Consider the following 16156-nt stretch of genomic DNA (forward strand, 5'->3'; position numbering starts at 1 on the left):
AGTCTAGGAAGGCAAAACTCAAGATAGAAAGGTTAAGGAGGATCCAAAAGTAGGAATATAACTGTCTTTGTTCATTTTCAAACTTACAATTCGTATTGTTACACAGCTTCTCTTTCAGATGTGCAGATGTCTGTTGTTTTTGCTCACTCTGTGAGGGGGTGGGGTGTGAGAACTGTTGTTTGTCTAGAGTAGACGAGAGCATAAGAGGGAAGCAGACATCTTCTCTGTACTACTGCTAATAAGCCAAATCGGTAAACACATTCTCTCTGACGACTGTCCTTTGCAATTCTTCAACACCAAAAGGTACTCTTTTAATCAAATTAAAGTCCAACAAGGTTTAAAATAAACAACGTTAAGCTGTATTAGTCTTATAAGGATAAAGAAAAACTAATTCTCAGTTTATGATATATAACATTACATTAAATTATGGCATTGATGCAGTGTAAACCAAACAGATAATCCAGACAGTTACACACACACACACACACACACACACAGAAAAAGAAAATTCAAGTACAGTTATCAGACAAAGTCTGATAATAATGATAATATAGAACCCAATAAATTAATCAAATAAGCATAAACATTGTAAAAGCAAAATGAAAATGCAATGAAAACATAAATCAAATATGACCAAGAATGTAAGTATAGATAAACAAGGCACTCTGAAGGAGAAATATATATAATATATAGAATGCAAAAAGTCTTCTAAAATGCTTTAAGAAAACCAAACATTTTATAGGCTATGCTACATGACAGGAAGGACTAAGAAATTCTCTATTGAACTATCTTTAACTTCTTTTACAATGTTTCAAAGTTGAAACATTCTTCCAGGTCCTTGTGACAATGTTTTTCATATGGGCATGTAATGAAATGTCTCCACCGAAAACAACTGTGAGCATCAACTTCCTCTTAAGGTTTTTACCTTGCTAGGTGTCACGAATCCTGTCCATGCACTTCCATTCACTCACCACCAGAGGTCACTCGCTCACTACATTGACCATCACAACACCCATCACACGTGGATCCGCACGTCTCGTCAGCCCCGTAACACTAGGTCATAAAACATACCCTATGTGTATGTACACATACCCAGTATGTTCAAGTAAACAGTTAAGTAAGGACATGTTCAAGTAAACAGTTAAGTAAGGACATGTTCAAGTAAACAGGAAAAACATTCTAAAAAAAACTTTAGGAAAAAAAAAAAAAAAAAATACACACACATATATGTATGTATATATATATATATATATATTTATGTACTGTGTGTGTGTGTGTGTGTGTGTGTGTGTGTGTGTGTGTGTGTGTGTGTATATATATGTATGTATAACATGAACATATTAATTGTAACATGTATGGACATACAATATATCATAGCCATTAAACAAAATTTAATGATTAACTGATGATAATTTCTGTAAAAGAATAATGAAATATATAAGGAATCAATACAGTGAATATATGATGAATATATGGTATGCGGTGAACATGGATATTTTGAATGAGAAAGATAAAATTAAACACCAGGCGCAGGGAAAAGTGAGGAGTAACTCACTCAGATAACATTCAAGGACAGGACCTCTGTGTCAGGTCTTAAAGAAACAAGAGAAGAAAAAGATATATTTGTACCGTATATAAAAGTACTAAACACATAACCAAAAATATACATATAATCAGAGAATAAAAGTAAATAAGAATTATCAGGCAGTTTCATCAAAGGTGCATTTGTTTGCATTAACTGGCCAATAATCTGTGGTGGGATGAAGCTTTTTTTTTTTTTTTTTTTTTTAGAGAAACATGGGAGGTTGGAGAAGACTCTCATGTCAAATAATCTTTGAAGTCAATAAGTTACACTGCATTCTTGTGTAGAACATAGTTGTAACACTTCATGAGAATTCATCACAAGTTCATATGAGGCCACCAACCCAACCAATCACACTTGACATATACTGCCACCCAAATAAAAAGCATCCAATCAAATGCACAACTAATAGCTCACATGGGGTGGAGTGAAAGCTGTTTCATGACTTTTATTAGCACTTGTTTGGGCATTTAAGGCTTTTTCAGGCTTGTTGTGGCTTACTGTTTCAGGCTGAAAACTGGAATGTTGCTGATTTGATGCCCACCAACCTCAAATTCATTCTCAGACTGACTGATCTGCAGTTACTAAGTACTCAGTGTTGTGCATGAGAGACCAGGAAATAATTTTGTTGTTTGTTACATACTTAAAATATCTTACAATCAGTTTCTGTTTCTCCTCTCATAGCTGTAAACAATACCTGCAAACACTTAGAACAAACACAGTAGTATCCCATTCAGGGTTGAATGTCATCAGGACAGACATCCGCCGGCTAAAAAGGAGTGAATCAAAACATAGCGATAAAATGGAGAACAACACATCCACACTGACTTTGTAGAAACATTCTCTTCATTAATGTAGTATGAAGCAACCAATCAAGCTGTTAATCTGAAAGAGTTGTAAGAATGTATATGTTAGTTTATAGAGCTATTGACCTGCATGACCCTAGGCGTAGTTGGACTTTATGTGTGGGGGTTCAAAAGCATTCCTCCCTTTGGCCAGACCCCCATTGACCACTCAGATAAAACTTGGCAGAAATAAATACACTTAAGACTGTGATTAACTATACTGTTTTCTCTGACCAGTAATACATTTCTGTGTTGGGTCATTCTTCATTTGTGGTGGCAAGTGGTGCCCCTCTAATTTACAACAGTTGAAATAAACTTTAAATACCAATAAATCATAAAATGTTTGTATGTTTGTATTCTAGGGTAAACACAATTTATGCACTGTTAATAGTTAAATTTTTTGTTTTAAAATACATATTTAATTGTGTTTTAGGGATTGCATTTGTAACAAAATATGGATGTTCCCGCCATACCTTCGTATCATGGAATGTAATTGCAACAATATAACGTTTTTAAATAAAGTGGTTATATTATGAATATAGATTTTATTTAATATGTACAACTTTATTAAATTGTTTAAAAAAAAATACATATTTTGTTTTATTTAAGAAAAAAGTTGTGTCCCCCAAATTCATGTCTGTGGTGTTACAACAATGGATGTCACCCCTTTAAGAAAAGGGAGAACTCTATTTGAACTACTTCCTGTGTGTAAAGGTCACTGCAGATGCTGATTGATCTGAGGGGTGCATGAGGAGTACATTCTTTCTTATTAATTTTCTTAAAGTTAGCTAAATTTCTGACACTTTATTAGTGTCTGTGGTGTTATGTTGAAACTTTCAGATCTGACATATTTTAATCAAAATTTTGATAAAAAACATACTTATTAATATTTCCAAAATGCCCTGATCTTGAAATCATCATGATGGCAGCCTCCATTTTAGAAAAGTCTGGATTTAGGCTGATTTGTCTGTGATATTACTGTCTGTGGTGTTCCTGACTTCCCTGGTAACACCACAGAGCCTATAGTAACTTGCAATATAAAGTCAATCAAAATGACATACACGTAAGTGGCTGTGTCACCAGTGTTTGATTGAAATGATTTAAAAATCAAAAGGTTCTTAAGCTTTTATTTTATTGGATATAGCATATTAAACTAATTTTAAATGCATAGAAATGCATTTTATTAGAAAAAAAACAAACAAGCATTTTTACAAATTCTTTCTCTCATTTGCCACCCCAATTGAAGAATGACCCTGTTAGAGCCCTGTTTTCTGGTTCAAATTCTGTTCAGGTCACCATATTCTTGTCTTCTTGCCATTATGTTTTGCCTGGGTAAGCAAGACTTAAAGCATCTGTGTCATAAGAATAGAAAAGAGAGAAGTGGTACAAGCCTTCGAGACAGACAAAAGAAATGCTCAGAAGGGTTTATAATGTACTGTGAGATTAAGGTGAAAACAAATTTAGATGAGGAGTATATATATATATATATATATATATATATATATATATATATACAGTGTTGGGGGTAACGCATTACAAGTAACGCGAGTTACGTAATAATATTACTTTTTTCAAGTAACTAGTAAAGTAACGCATTACTTTTTATTTTACAAGAAAATATCTAAGTTACTTTTTCAAAAAAGTAACGCCAGTTACTTTTTTCCCATTTATTGACTGATAGTGCGCTGTGTGAACATGATGTTAATGTAGTTCTAGACTAAATGTGATTGTGCATTAATTCATCCCACTTGCAAAAAAACAGATTTAGTATTCATCGAAATGAATTAAAACAGTGAAATGCAAACTCAGAATATGACGCAAACCTGCAATAATTAAATATGTTAAACAACACAATTGTATCTAATCCCATTATTATTAACCAATGTCTTTGCTGCTGACCTTTGATGATCCAGTTCAACCATACTAATAAGCAAAAATGACTTTAGATAAACTAACAATTGTGCTTCATTGTTTTTTTTTTTAATTGCTGAAGAGTGTTGAACCTTCTTCTCCTGCGTTCTACTGTACAGACGTGAATTTACTTTTCCTTCAGCCTGAGGTTTATTCATTACACTTTTTGGTGTGAAAGGGCTTTTACATTTGATAGAACTTCTTATATTAAAAACAATCATGCTCTGCTCATATTCAAAAAGTAACGCGAAAGTAACGCAAAAGTAACGTAACACATTACTTTCCATAAAAATTAACTAAGTAACGTAATTAGTTACTTTTTTAGGGAGTAACGCAATATTGTAATGCATTACTTTTAAAAGTAACTTTCCCCAACACTGTGTATATATATATATATATATATATATATACACACACACACACACACACATTTAGGAAATTTTTGTCATTAAGCCAAGAAGAGGTAATGACAGTAGTAGTAATTATTTTCTTTAATCTCTTTAGGCTGAGAAGGTCAGGTTGGCCTTCAGAGAGACAACACAATACTTTTGGATAGTTTATCACTTCCTCGGCCTTGAAGGGGAAGGAGATCACATAGCAAACCACATGAAAAATGCAAAAACGTGCTTATTAATGTGAAATGTAAAGACAACGCATGACATTCAAAAAACTAGTGATACCTTAAATAAGTTAATACAAATACACACAAAGTGTTTGTATTCGGGGTTTTTTTTCTAGAAAATTCAAATTTGTTTATATTTAATTTTTAAATACCCTCCTATTTTTATCTCTTGGAAGTACAAAAGTTCAGTTTCCGCATTCTTAGTTTCATTTCAGGAAACAAGATTTACGAACATTTCAGGTTATGAATATTCACGAGGCTTTGCTGACGCGGCAATGAATATTCATGAATGTACACGCCTCCAAACCGAGCAGCAAGAGTTTACACCTCACTAAAGAATAAACTACAGGTAGGCAAGCAAATTATCACTTTAACCCTTTGAAAAAAAAACACTTCTTAACCATTTTTTGTTTGATAAGTTCAGAGTTTTTGTCGGAAGTAATAGACAAGCTAATCGCACGTGCTTAGATGGGAGCGGACACTCTTTAGGAATCACAACTAAACACGGTCACACTTTAAAAATACTTGATGTCTTTTTTTTTTTTTCTCGTAACGGCGAAATGTCGGCGGTTTCGTATCATGTTGGGTTTATAGCCATTTTCTCTATGTTACTCAACTAAAACTTTAATAATATGAGTAAGAACAGATAACGATGGGTTGCAATTATTTTCTGACGGTTGCACTCACTAGACTTGCAAAAGTTGTAAGTAAACATATCCTACCATACGCTCGCAATGGACAACTAGTTAGTGCCTACATCGTACTGTGTACTACACAGTAAACATAGTAAAACGGTACACATTATTGAAGATTTGTGACCCTGGACCACAAAACCAGTCTTAAGTGTCAATTTTTCGAAATTGAGATTTATACACCATCTGAAAGCTGAATAAATAAGCTTTCCATTGATGTATGGTTTGTTAGGATCGGACAATATTTGGCCGAGATGCAACTATTTGAAGATCTGGAATGTGAGGGTGCAAAAAAATCAAAATATTGAGAAAATCGCCTTTAAAGTTGTCCAAATGAATTCTTAGCAATGCATATTACTAATCAAAAACGAAGTTTTTATATATTTACAGTAGTAAATTTACAAAATATCTTCGTGGAATATGATCTTTACTTAATATACTAATGATTTTTGGCATAAAAGAAAAATCTATAATTTGACCCATACAGTGTATTTTTGGCTATTGCTACAAATATACCCCAGCGACTTAAGACTGGTTTTGTGGTCCAGGGTCACATTTCATTCAGACATTGCCAGACCACCTCACTGATGAGAGAAAACTGACATAATCCACTCAGTATCCAGTACACTGCAGATATATTAAGTGTAGGGTGTCAGTATGCTATTCTGAATGTACCAGTGGATAGCCTGGAAGTTTAGCCTATCTAGACACTGTTCTGGTTTTTCTTTCTCACTCTAGTTGATTCTGGGGATTTTAGTTTGTTGTCTTCTCGGCAGCCCAGTTATGTTTGCTGCCAGCAGCGCAGGTTTGTTCTGTCACCGTTTCTAGTACACTCCTGTAATTATATGTTACCATAGTTGTCCTATTGGTGAAAAGTGTACTGTATTGCGTTCCAGGGTGCCACAGTCACCTGTACAATTCCATACGTTCATATCTCCAGAATCAGAACAGAGCACAGCCCATCGTTGGTAAGAGAGGGTACAGTATCTATAATGATTAAGTTCCTGGAGTTAAAGAAACATCTAAAATCTCTATTTTGTGTGTGAACCTGTTTGAATGTTTCAGGTCTGAACTCCATCACAGAGGTGTTGGCATACAATCAGCCTGCATTGTACTTTTGTGATGTCTGCATTTTGAGAATAACCAAAGCTGATATCAGGAACCACATCATGGGCAGCATTCACAGATACAATTACATTGTAAGTTATTGGTTTTGAGATTATTTTATTTTTAAGATTTTCAACATGACATGACAGATTGTTGTGTTTTCTTCTCTATTTTATGCAAGGGAATATGAAAATGTACGATTTACTCTTACATGAAGTGCTTTTATTACATATTTGTTATTTGCGTACGCTTACAGTTATGCTTTATTGAGTTACATTTTCTTATGTGCATATTTTTGTTTAGATTCAATGCATTAATTTACTCTTTATTGAAGGATGTAAAAACTCTTTAATATACACAATTATCTTCTGCTTGCATTGACCCTTCCATGGTACACGTGGAAGCTGTAACACCTTTAAGCAAATCTGATATTTGCATTTAAGTTTTTCATAGTTGTGGTTAGAACATCTAGATACTCCATCATTGATCAATGCTTCTTTATGATTTGTTTTATTATATATTGTAGCTTTGAAACTGCATGCTTCTCTTCTTCTCTTGTTGTGCTTAAATGAACATTTTATCAACTACTTTTATTGTCTTCTGATTCTACTTGCAGCAGTTTTTCTATGTAATTAATTTTGGAACTTTCCATAACAGAAATCCCATCATGCACATGGGTGGACATCTGATACAGACCTGACTCTTTTGGCTCGCCCTCTAATGGATATCGCAAAAAAGGTTGAAAAAAAGGAGGGAACAGGTGATATACAGGTAAAAAAGTATCAAATCATTTTGTTATATATTAATATATAGTCTTCTCACTAACCTTTCAATTTCTCTGATAAGGTTCTGGGTGTGGATGAAGTCATCTACAAGGAGATGACATCAATTCCTGTCCCTGATGGTTTGTCTTTTATGTCTTATCTTATTGCTCCACCGCTCCTTCATTCAACACTTGTGGAAAATAGCTGCAATTAATGAAAACTTAAGTTCCCTTTCGAGTATATGTATATTTTCCATGCAAAGCTCTTTAAGTAAAGAGCAGTCACCTCAGAAATATTTATCTGTGCTTATTTTCAAATATGTTGTTTGAAGCCTATTTATAGAGCAGTTTAATGTTAATTATTCATTTAACAGATGCTTCTATCCAAAGTCACTAACAAATGAGAATACAAACAGCAGTGATTGATCCAAGATTTAATTGAATCTAATTTAGTGTTACAATTTAGTTAGCATGAGATTTGATCATTTTCACATTTTTTATGTCGCTTTAAATAAGTTGGTGCCAAATGTTAGATTAAAGTAACAGTTTAAGGAAAGACAACTGTTCAGTGGCACTTAGTGGTGATTTTTGTCTTGTGTATCTTTATTAACCCTCATCACATCCTCTTTCCTCAATTGTCTTAGCTTTTGCTCAGATGAAGAAGATTAAGGATCAGCGAAACCATGATGCACCTAATTTGCTTGTTCATAACAGCACATCAGGTATGGATACTGCAGTATGTTTAATATGACTTAATCGGTTTTATTATCATACTGTAGTAATTAGATACTGATATATGTTTGGTGTATTTTAATGTATCTATGTTCTGTGAAAGGTAAAGAAACCAGTGCTCAAGGGCAGCAAGAGTCTGACAATATGAATGGGACTGCACAACCAAATTTAGGATGTTTGGTCCCAACACAGTGTGTATCTACGACACCCTCGAGGTCAAAGTGTTCAAGCGTGATTGAACCCCAACAAGTCTCCACCAATCCAACACCAAATCCATCTCTCCATAGAACCGCAGGTCCTGTCAAACCATTATTTACATGCCAGGATGTATCTACAACGCAGAGTCTAGTGGATTCTCATGTTTCATCTAGAATGCCTTTTCTAGAAAGCTCCCCAGCTCCAGTCCTCAGCCAACACATAAATCAGCATCAACCAATCTCAGGCAGAAGCTTTCAAAGATATATAATGTCATCTGAAAACCAGTGTTTTACTGAAGCAAGGACAATCTCTGTTGTAAGACCACCAAGACAGTGTATCCCCATCAGAATTCTTTGCGAGAATGACATTGTGCATGCTGGTGAAGATGATGGGAACAGTTCTGTCCAGTCATTTGGAGTCCACTATGAATCACATCCACTGCACCTGGCCCAAACCATTCCATATGAAATCCAGCTACAAACACCATCTCTTTCAGTGAGCCACATGGTACCCGAGTCAACCCTGGATCTAACAAACAGGCATGGATTTTTCAGGAATGAAAGTTCACCTGATAGTCCAGAGCCTTTCAGAGATGTGGAGATCGTTATCAAGCAGATCAGAACCCAAATGCTAACAGAAGCACTGGAATCGGCTACAACACATGATTTAAGTCCGTTCCATGATGAGTCTAATTTACAAGAACCAGTCAACACCGGCTGGGAAGCACATGGTAGTGTACTTATATATGTAAAATATTATTCTTTTTGGTGTTTGTGTAACTCTCATTTATATTTACAGAGGAGCCTCAATCAGACACCTTAACAGAAGAAAACACCTTTGTGTTCTCACAAAGTCCAATTGTCCAGTCTCCTCTTACTCAAAGTCCTTCTGATCAGTTTCAGTCAATAGAAGATTTTCTAGAAAACTACAATGGTCGAAAGCCTCTTATCGGTGAGTGTATCTGCATTACTATGTAATCTAGCAAAATAATCACATACAAAAGATGATGCATTGATTTAAATTCACTGCACCAAACTGTGTGTGAGCATGTTTGTCACAGGTCTACAAGCTGTTATTAAGTGCCAGAGTGTGGATGGGAATCCACCTCCATGCTGTTACCTGTGTCAGCTGTGCTCTTTGAAGCTTAAGAAGAAAAAAATATTCAGCCATCTGACTGGCTGTGATCACCAGCGAAACTACTTAGTAAGTGTTTCTTTAGGTTGCGAAACTTACTCCCTTGCCAGCAACTGAATTAGTGAACTCTCCTTATCTATACATAACACAATTTGCACAAATATATTATACAAAACATACAAAAATTCTGTTGCTAATTCAACATCTTGTTGCTTATGTGAATGTCTTTGTGTCGGCAGAAAGCTCTCCATCCACAGCTCTTGCCTAAAAAGCGTAAACACCGCAACACAAATGACATGCTTGAGGATATTGCTATCCAGCTGGAGAAAGAGGATGGAAGAGGACATATAAAGGCACTACCTACGTTCATCTTATTTTCATAGTTTTATGGGAATTAGATGTGATTGTGCAGAGCTGTATGGTAACTTTATGTTGTTCTAAAGGTGATGAGGTTGTCTGCATGTCTCATAAGTGAGGTACTAGAAAAGGATTATCATTGGTGTAAGTACAACAGATGAAAGCACAATACATAATTGTTATACTTCATCAGTGAGGGCCAATATGCATAATTTCTTTATGAAAAAGGCATGAAGCTGTTGAACTGTGGAGGCGATGTGGGGTGGAGGTCAGGTCTGTTGTCTTTCAAGGAAGGAACTAACACCACGGGTGAGAGTGTGTGTGTGTGTGTGTATATATATATATATATATATATATATATATAGATAGATAGATAGAGAGAGAGAGACAGAGAGAGAGTCTACAGTCTTTCTTAGACAACCTAGGAAGTTGAGGAAGGTTTTTAAAAGCTGTTCACACATGGTCAATAAAAAAGTGATGAATACATTCTTACATATAGCCTCTTTAAAATAGAAAACTGCTACTTTGCCCTAAACAAGAAACCTTAAAAAGGGAAAAGGTGCTAATTTATGGATAGATTGTAATTAACATCAACAAGATAAAGAAAAATTAATAAATAACACAATTGGATATGGAGTGCCTTATGATTTTTTTCTAAATGTTTTATTATTTTATGTAATATTACTCCTGAAGTAATTTTGATATTTATACAAAGCAAAAATAATTATTAAGAAAATGATTACAGGCAGATATTGATAGATTTTCTTCTTTAACTCAAGGTCCCGGTCAGACTCTTAAACGGCCGGCAGAGTCTGTGCTGCCCCCTTCTGATAACAACACCACTGGTGAGTGTATATACCTGTATATGTGTATAGAGTTCATCCTTTTTGTGTCCTGAGTCAAAATAATTTTCTTTCATATTTTGGCCATGTGCTTTAGTAAAATACATTAACTTGCTTAAAAAAAGTTTATAAATATGTTTGTTTTTAGAGAATATATCTTAAGAATATAATTCAGAAAATATATCTTGAATTATGTCTGAAAACTGTTTTGCTTCATTGGTTAAATTTGTGAGGTTTATACTATTTTGTTCTAAGGATGTTACAGGCAGACATTGATAGATTTTCTTTTGTTTCTCAAGGTCCCAGTCAGACTCTTAAACGTCCAGCAGAGTCTATGCTGCCCCCTTCTGATGCACGGGCTTTAATAGCTCCTGCTGGAGCTCCAACCCATCAGATGTCCAAAAAAATGAAGGGTCATCCTAAGAAAGTAGTATGTACAAATAAAGTTAAGGAGCCTGTGTTTAAGGTAAGCCTGTCACTGCAGGAGGGACCTGTTATCATTGAGAGAACATCTCTAAAAGAGACAACCACAGTGGCGCCTGAGATTGAAGACCAAAGCCCTGCAACCACATGCACAGACAATGATGCACCTCCTTTAGCGACTAACACACATTCTGAAGTTCAAATGTGCTTTGACAGCTGTATGTATGAGGAACAGTTCACGAATCCTGCTCATTATGCATACTCGGGGCAGTTTGACCAGTCTCAGGTTATTCAATATCTCGAACCTTCTCTCAGACCTAGGGACAGTGGTCCAGTGGATGAGGTGGTCACTGTCACGTATGCTGATTGGCCGCTGCAGGACTGGTCCTGCAATAACAACCAGTGCATTGTAATGAGGCAAAACAGGGATGGAAGTGATTATTCTGAGTGTGCAAGTTACATGCAGTACTGATGAGAATGAGTCTTGAAGCATCAACAAAAAATAGTGTGAGCACTTTTTTGAGAAGATGCTGAGAAATGATTTAGCAACAGAATCGGGCCAAACTGGGTTTTTTTTTTTTTCTTCAGTATTACAATACTTTTCAGTATTTTTTTTAAACAGTCATGTCTCTGAAGCTGGTAAGAGATGGGTCTGAACCATTACTGAATTATTAAATTATTTGTATTTAGTAAGCTCAAAAAACTTAAAAGGGCTTTACATAATACATAGATATTGTTTGTTCTTATCTGTAGTAATGCATAATATTACACTGAATTTGTCAAAACCTATCCTTTAATTGTTTTTCTGTTCAGAATTTATTGAAAGACATTATTTGTTAGTTACTTCCTGCCTTAGCTATATATATATATATATATATATATATATATATATATATATATATATATATATATATATATATATATATATATATTAGTAACATTCAAAAGAGTACTGCTGTGTTCCACTTAACAGACATAAATATTTTCTGTAACCAGTGAATATATATATATATATCTGTTAACTTGGAATCAGTAACATTAACTTTGAATTAGTATTGAACAACAGATTAATTCTTTCTGGTATACTGTCCTGTGTCACAGCTGGGGGCAGCAAGAAATACAAACACATGCATATTACTGACTTCACAAGAAGGATTCCTCTCAGATTTAAAGAAAAAATGTTTATAGACATTCATAAGATAAATGGTTGTTGTTTAAGTTATACATGTGAAATGTATGTTGACTTTGGTTCAAATGTATGCTTTAGAATCCAAAAAGAATGTCTATCTAGTTTGAAACTACAAGCGTCACATGTAGTTTTTCATTTTTTTATTTTTATTTTTTAGAAATGTCAGTGTTATCGGCAATTAATATTCTTGAAAATGTGATCATTGTAGTAATTCATATAGGGAGACATTCTGTTAACAGTGTTGACTGTTCAGTTCTGTTTAATCCAACAATGCTTTTGTCCTTACCAAGCAACATGCATTAACTTTTATGTTGTTTCGCTCATTTTGTTTCTTTCGCTTCATAATGTTGAAGTCAGTTTTGTTGTTAGACCAAGAGTAATTATTTTTAGAATCAGCCAGTAACATTTTGACAGTATTTCTTAATTTTTGTCATGGCTGTAAGAATTGAATATAAATTTCTTGTTATCACAAGTGTTAATATAAAAAAAAACATTTATATTGTAACTGATTGTTTTAACAGTAAATTCATATTTCTTCAATAAAATTCTTTTCAGAAACCTATAATCTGAATTGTGTGATAATGTACTGGACTTTATGTAGTCTAAATATTTATTTGCTATAGGCTACACTAGAAAGGCAGCAGTAGTGAGTAGTCCAACTTATTTTAACAGGTATTAGAAGAAAAGCACCGTTTATATTTATTCGGAATTCCACGGTTATTTTTTAACAGTACCGTGTTCAACTAACCAGGTGATGGCGCCAAATGACCAGTTTACAACCAAACGGAGGTTAAGTGAAGTGGAGAATGTGACTAGAGTGGAGTGAATTCTGCAATTGTTGCTAAATCAATATTTTTTTAAATGAATCAAAACTTAATTTATCCCATAATAATTTGCATTACAAAGGCATTTTTATGAGTGTGTTTAAAATACAGACGCGCGTGAACAGCGGTTAAACCGACTTTTTGTTTTACAGTCTATGAACTGACCTCAGCAGTTGCTAACTGACCTCTAAAGAACCGCGTATAAACGAACACATTCCCCTCAGTATATTTAACGTTACTCTAACATACTTGCCTCACAAATTTAGAGACATATATATTTTTACTATTTATCAGCTGGCGTCGTAATGAGTGTGATACTTGGTGGGTTGTTTTGTTTGCTTGTTTGTTTTTGTGTAACGTTAGAGGTGTTGGCTAGTCGGCTAAGCAGGTTGAGTTTGATTTTCGAGTAATGCAGCTTGCTAAATATTGTTTTGTACAGAGTCATCTTTCAACATCGAAGATATTATAAAAACTCCAGAAAACCCAGGTATGAGATGACTCATCAACGAGATAAACATTTTACATTACATCTCATTTAAAATAATATAAGTAACGTTAACGTTAAATTGAAAATAATCCTACTAAACCTACGAGTTCGTTACTTCTCACATTTTAGCCCATTACATGGTGAGGGCCTAACCCATAAACCAGATATTTTTTCTCTGTCCACTCAATGGGATTTAATGCCTTTGTATTTCTTACAAAAACATTTGGTCTTTTTATAGACAGGCTGGCAGAACCGAAACCAGCTGAGCTGTTAATCAAACTCAGGAAGCTGCAACAAGGTCAATTAACATAGCTTCTTAAGACTGTAAATCAGTCAGTCAGAGTGTAAATCAACACATTTTATAAAGCAAAAATTAATACCCATATATTGATTTCAGCCAAAAAACACTTTGAAGATGAAGTGAAGGAAACTATGCTCCTCAGATGTGCTAGGAAGGAGGAGGAAGATGCATGTATGTAAATACTCATATTACTCTCAAATGGTAAACGAGTAATTCACACCCTACAATTCATTTAAATGAGGGAAAAACAGTAAAGAACAATGTACTTTTTTGTTGCAGTAACTGCTGAAGCCCTACAGCTGGAGGGAACGCTGAATGAAAAGGAAGGTATTCTAGTCTAAAACCAAATAATTGAGCCCATAAATTATGTAAGCTTTGTTATCAGACATATTTACAGTATTAACACAAATACTCTTGTCATAAAGAGTTAAACAGATCTCTGCAGCTTAAATGTGAGGACCTCCAGCTAGAGGCACAAAGGTAAGCATACTTGGGTATCTAAAACCCTCACGGGTATTTAGACACTTCAAATGGGAGCTGCTCACGTCACATGTGAATCACAACATGAGTCACCTAAACACTGAGCTTTGGTCTCAGGACAATGAGTCTTGTAAGGGGTGTGTATTCACTCGATACCTTACACAAATTATATTAAAATGGGATGACATTCTGTGTACTTAATTATAACACAGAAATGTTTGTGAGACGTACTAGGAGGCACCATTTCATTTGATTTACGATCTAACTTGTAACTCTTTAGGCAGCTTGAGCAGAACCTTCAGAAAGAGGAAGTAGTAAGGCAGTACTGCTTTCAGATCCAGGAGACCAAACTAAAGCACAGAAAGATTCGGTATGACTTTAACAGCGAAGAGAAATGTTTACATATCTGTTTACATATCAGAAATAGACATGAGATGCTGTGTCATTTCTTAGAATACCACTGCATGTATTGCCGGAACGTCTATTGTAATACCCACATTCAAACTGAAATGCCAAAACCCACTAGTTCAGCAGCACAAGCCATTACTGGTTGTATTAGGAAATGACAATTGTAAAATATAAGAGCATATTTTATTATTAAGAGAGACTGCTTTTGAAATTTTAAATTATCTAATTTAATTTTAGGATGAAGTTTGAGAATCAGCTTCAGCAACTAATGGAGCAGCATAAAAACCTGTCCACTGTCTTTGTAAGTGGCCTATGAGAATGGATATTGAACTAAAAGGAACTGAGCTTTCTTTATTTGTAACTGTAAAAAGTGCTTTATTTATAGAACAATAGCATTTAATAATGGCTTTTACATTCCTTTTATTTATTTATTTTCTTTTTCCAGACTCCACAAAGACTTCCAGCAGAAATACAGTCTGCAGAGTACACCACTGAGCAGTTGTTGAAGGCTGGTACGTTTTATTTTTTAATTTTGTTCCATTGCTTCGTTTTTATGGTCCTCTCCAGCACAACCAGAGTGTAGTTGCGTGCTTAGTGGACATTTGATCCGTTCTGGTTTCATTCAGACATAGAAGTCAAATTAGTCCAGTCATTTTTCCAAAATGACTCATTTGGCCAGTCAACAAGGCAGTCACTGAATTCAGAATAGCATATTAGCAGACTACTCTGCTGAATAAAGTCGTGGCAGACATATTAAGAGTAGCATGATATTCTGAATTTAGCCATTTTTAAAAACATCCTAAAACTAAAGCTACTTGCAATGATGGGATTGCACAGGAATGTAACCTCATACCCAAGTGTCTGCGGACCTAGAACTGAACTCTTAACATTGGTCTGACACCCTTAAACAAGAGACCGACATCATCCTTAGAGTAATCTGATTCTTTCCTGTGTGTTTGTGTCCATCCCTACAGAACAACAGAAGCTGGAGCAGTTGACCAAGCTTCTGGACGGGTTAAGCCACACCCAGAATGCAGAGATGCACATGGACACTTGTGAAAAAGCACCATGAATACCTCAAACTGATTTTTCAAACTTAAGCTGAGTATCTAATACCCTCCAACAAATATGAATTTTTCAAAGAAGCAGCTTATATCGTTTTCCCTTCTGTTCAATTGTTCTAATTTTAACTTGTTACCAACTGTATTGTCAACAAATGCTTGTGAACAAATACTGTTATAAACCAAAATCAAACCATT

General features: G+C 34.8%; 2 protein-coding genes across 5 annotated transcripts; both read left to right on the forward strand.

Annotated features, from left to right (window-relative positions):
- Window positions 1-5234: 5234 nt before the first annotated feature.
- Window positions 5235-12075, forward strand: si:ch211-199g17.2 (uncharacterized). Of its 3 annotated transcripts, none has more exons than XM_058753785.1 (15): window positions 5235-5309; window positions 6391-6457; window positions 6549-6620; window positions 6718-6851; window positions 7417-7530; window positions 7606-7663; window positions 8167-8244; window positions 8358-9182; window positions 9251-9403; window positions 9513-9655; window positions 9826-9939; window positions 10030-10087; window positions 10172-10252; window positions 10723-10788; window positions 11085-12075. In XM_058753785.1, the coding sequence occupies exons 1-15, from the start codon at window positions 5250-5252 to the stop codon at window positions 11678-11680; spliced, it is 2619 nt and encodes an 872-aa protein (XP_058609768.1). In that variant the 5' UTR covers window positions 5235-5249; the 3' UTR covers window positions 11681-12075. The 3 variants fall into 3 exon arrangements, with proteins under 3 accessions (XP_058609768.1, XP_058609769.1, XP_058609770.1); XM_058753786.1 differs by lacking the exon at window positions 5235-5309 and adding an exon at window positions 5432-5663; XM_058753787.1 differs by lacking the exons at window positions 5235-5309; window positions 6391-6457; window positions 6549-6620; window positions 6718-6851 and having other exon boundaries at window positions 7434-7519.
- Window positions 12076-12188: 113 nt separating this feature from the next.
- si:ch211-199g17.9 (uncharacterized protein LOC108180085 homolog) lies at window positions 12189-16154 on the forward strand. Of its 2 annotated transcripts, XM_058753788.1 has the most exons (10): window positions 12982-13542; window positions 13661-13708; window positions 13947-14006; window positions 14106-14180; window positions 14289-14336; window positions 14435-14489; window positions 14770-14859; window positions 15135-15198; window positions 15343-15409; window positions 15872-16154. In XM_058753788.1, exons 1-10 carry the CDS (start codon window positions 13527-13529, stop codon window positions 15967-15969), a joined length of 621 nt encoding a protein of 206 aa, XP_058609771.1. In that variant the 5' UTR covers window positions 12982-13526; the 3' UTR covers window positions 15970-16154. The 2 variants fall into 2 exon arrangements, with proteins under 2 accessions (XP_058609772.1, XP_058609771.1); XM_058753789.1 differs by lacking the exon at window positions 14770-14859 and having other exon boundaries at window positions 12189-13542.
- The last annotated feature ends 2 nt before the right edge of the window (window positions 16155-16156 follow it).

The sequence above is a fragment of the Onychostoma macrolepis genome, chromosome 19, assembly GCF_012432095.1.
Source record: "Onychostoma macrolepis isolate SWU-2019 chromosome 19, ASM1243209v1, whole genome shotgun sequence".
Classification (NCBI taxonomy): Eukaryota; Metazoa; Chordata; class Actinopteri; order Cypriniformes; family Cyprinidae; genus Onychostoma; species Onychostoma macrolepis.